Here is a 2,498-nt window from a genome sequence, read left to right as displayed (position 1 = left end):
GGAGCCACCAGCTTCCAGCCTGGAGGCAGAGGGCGGGCCGCAGCCCGTGAACGGCCGGGGCCTGGCGAATGGCTGGCCGGGGAGATGCAGGACGGACAGCCCCCACATGAGCAAGAGGAGGAGGAAGGGAATGGACGGCCTTGGTGGAGAAGGAGAAGCCTGCTTCCGCCAGGACCCTCCTTGGCACAGGTGAGAACCAGGAGCCAGGCACCCTGCCTCCCACCAGCAACACCCCCCCCCATGGGTGTGGCTGGGAGGTCCAGCCTGCTGACCTGGGCGAGTGGGTGGCAGCAGCATACCTGGCCGGCACCATGCACAGGCGGTCACCTGACCCAGCCTGGCTGGCCCTGCACTCGTATCACCCGCTGGTAGGACTCTCCTGGGTGGAGCTCCAGCGCCCCCATGCTTGGCTGTGGCATGGACAGCAGCGTGACTGGTCCCCGGCCAGGCTCAGGGTGGGGCTCGTCCGGGTGACCGTGGGTCAGGCACGCCATTCAAAGGGGGAGGGAGCTGACTGCTGACGCTGACCCCAGGAGCTGCTCCCCCTCGGACGCCGAGCCAGAGGCCACGGCAGCATCTCCAAGGAAAAAGAAGAAAAAGAGAAAGCCGGAGTCCCGGCAGGAAGGAGAAGAGGAGGAGCACCCCGGAGGCTGGAGGGGCCCTGCCGTCCCCGGGAGCAGCCCGGCGCCTGCTGTCAACGGCCAGAGTCCCAGGGGCCTCTCAGGTGTGTGCCGGGCGGGGCAGGGTCCTGGGTGGAGGACTGCTTCATGGGCAACCCCTTCCAGCGGGAAGACTGGCCCAGAGCCCTGCTCTGAGTCCAGGGCGGGCGCCCCGCATGGGGGCTGCCAATGCACAGTTCACGTGTCTGCTCGCAGGGCCGGAGCAGACTCCTCGGCACTCCTGGTCCAGGGAGCGCGGCGCCAGCGTGGTGTGGGAGCTGCTCGAATGCGCGTCGGATAAGGCCTACGGGAAGAAAGGTGCTGCTCCAGCCTGGGCTTCTGTCATTTTGGGGTGGATGCTGGTGCCCCGAGCGCGCAGGTGTCACTTGGCTGTAAAGATGGGAAGAGGGTCTAAACCAGCGGCTCTCAACCTGTGGGTCGTGACCCTTTGGGGGCCGAACGACCCTTTCACAGGGGTCGCCTAAGACCATCGGAAAACACATATATAATTACATACTATTTTGTGATTAATCACTATGCTTAATGATGTTCAATTTGTAACAATGAAATTGGGAGTCACCACAACATGAGGAGCTGTATTAAAGGGTTGCGGCATTAGGAAGGTTGAGAACCACTGGTCTAAACGGTCCTGTCTGACCCATCGCACAGAGGTTAAGAACTGGTCCTCACGGGGCAGAGTTTATCTGTGGAAAGATCCAGAACAGCTTCTCCCTGGGTCCAGGGGCAGGAGAGTGGGAGAGCCCAGAGCGTGCACCCCGGGGGACAGGACAGGCCAGGAGGGAGGGGGCAACAGCACAGATAGGCCCAGCACTCAAGGGTGACTTCTTACTCACAGGCTCATTTTTATAAGTCAGACCTGGAGAAAGAACACGAGGTCTTCGTTTCTCAGATGAGGCCGAGGGTTTAGAAACAACTACACTGGGTGGGGTGGGGGTAGTTGTAGGGTGAAGGGGTCGCCTGTGTGAGGACAGAGCCGGCCAGGTGGGCTGTGGTGCGGAATACAGCGATGGACAGAGAACGGTCACCTCAGATCTAGAACCAGTGTTGTCCCGGCAAAGTTAATTGCCTTTAAAAGGAGGAATGGTGAGGGTGGTGGGGATCCGAGGGGCCACCACGCGTGTCTGTTGCAGTTCTGACGTGGGGCGGCGAGGTGTCGGCTGTCAGCCGGGATGCCATGCACGACAGCAGGTTGGCCCGCGCCTCCGCGGTGATCGACGACTGGGATGAAGAGTTCGATCGTGGGAAGGTACAGCGACCGCGGTCACGGAGGGCCTGCTTCTCGGGCCAGGTGCCAGGTTCAGGTGCTGCGTGGCCGCGGGCAGGGCCTTGGTCCCCGGTTGCTCCTGTCCCTTCATCTGTGAAGTGGGGGAGTGGGCGCCTCCCAGAGGCCGCGGGAGGAGTAAGCTTGGTTCTGTTGCGCATTGAGAGTTGTGTCGCACACACGTAGTGGCCACTGGGACCAGAGAAGCCCTCTGACAGTTGTGACACCTGTGATTCTCGAAACAGGAAAAGAAAATTAAAAAGTTCAAGAGAGAAAGGAAAAGAAACTTCAATGCCTTCCAGAAACTTCAGAATAGACGGAACTTTTGGTCGGTGACTCATCCCGCCAAGGCTGCCAGCCTCAGCTACCGCCGCTGAGTACTGCTGCCGGGAGAGGTGAGGGTGGGCTCTGGTGGGGGGGTGAGTGTGAGCGTGTGTGCGAGTGTGAGCGTGTGTGTGAGTGTGAGCGTGTGTGTGAGTGCGTGCGGGTGTGTGTGGTGGAGTGTGTGTGTGTGTGTGTGTGTGAGTGCGTGCGGGTGTGTGTGTGTGTGAGTGCGT

The 2,498-nt window shown here is 61.0% G+C and overlaps 1 protein-coding gene across 1 annotated transcript in view; it reads left to right on the top strand.

Annotated features, from left to right (window-relative positions):
* Positions 1 to 2,498, top strand: part of USP36 (ubiquitin specific peptidase 36) — a 22,263-nt gene that overhangs the window by 18,552 nt on the left and 1,213 nt on the right. The window contains exons 18-22 of the mRNA XM_015562678.1: positions 5 to 189; positions 534 to 724; positions 876 to 977; positions 1,811 to 1,926; positions 2,187 to 2,336. Coding sequence (XP_015418164.1) covers positions 5 to 189; positions 534 to 724; positions 876 to 977; positions 1,811 to 1,926; positions 2,187 to 2,318 — 726 coding nt within the window. The 3' untranslated portion in view covers positions 2,319 to 2,336. The remainder of the gene's footprint in view (positions 1 to 4; positions 190 to 533; positions 725 to 875; positions 978 to 1,810; positions 1,927 to 2,186; positions 2,337 to 2,498) is intronic.

The sequence above is a fragment of the Myotis davidii genome, unplaced genomic scaffold (assembly GCF_000327345.1).
Source record: "Myotis davidii unplaced genomic scaffold, ASM32734v1 scaffold991, whole genome shotgun sequence".
Classification (NCBI taxonomy): Eukaryota; Metazoa; Chordata; class Mammalia; order Chiroptera; family Vespertilionidae; genus Myotis; species Myotis davidii.
This window is presented reverse-complemented; position numbering and strand designations above follow the sequence as displayed.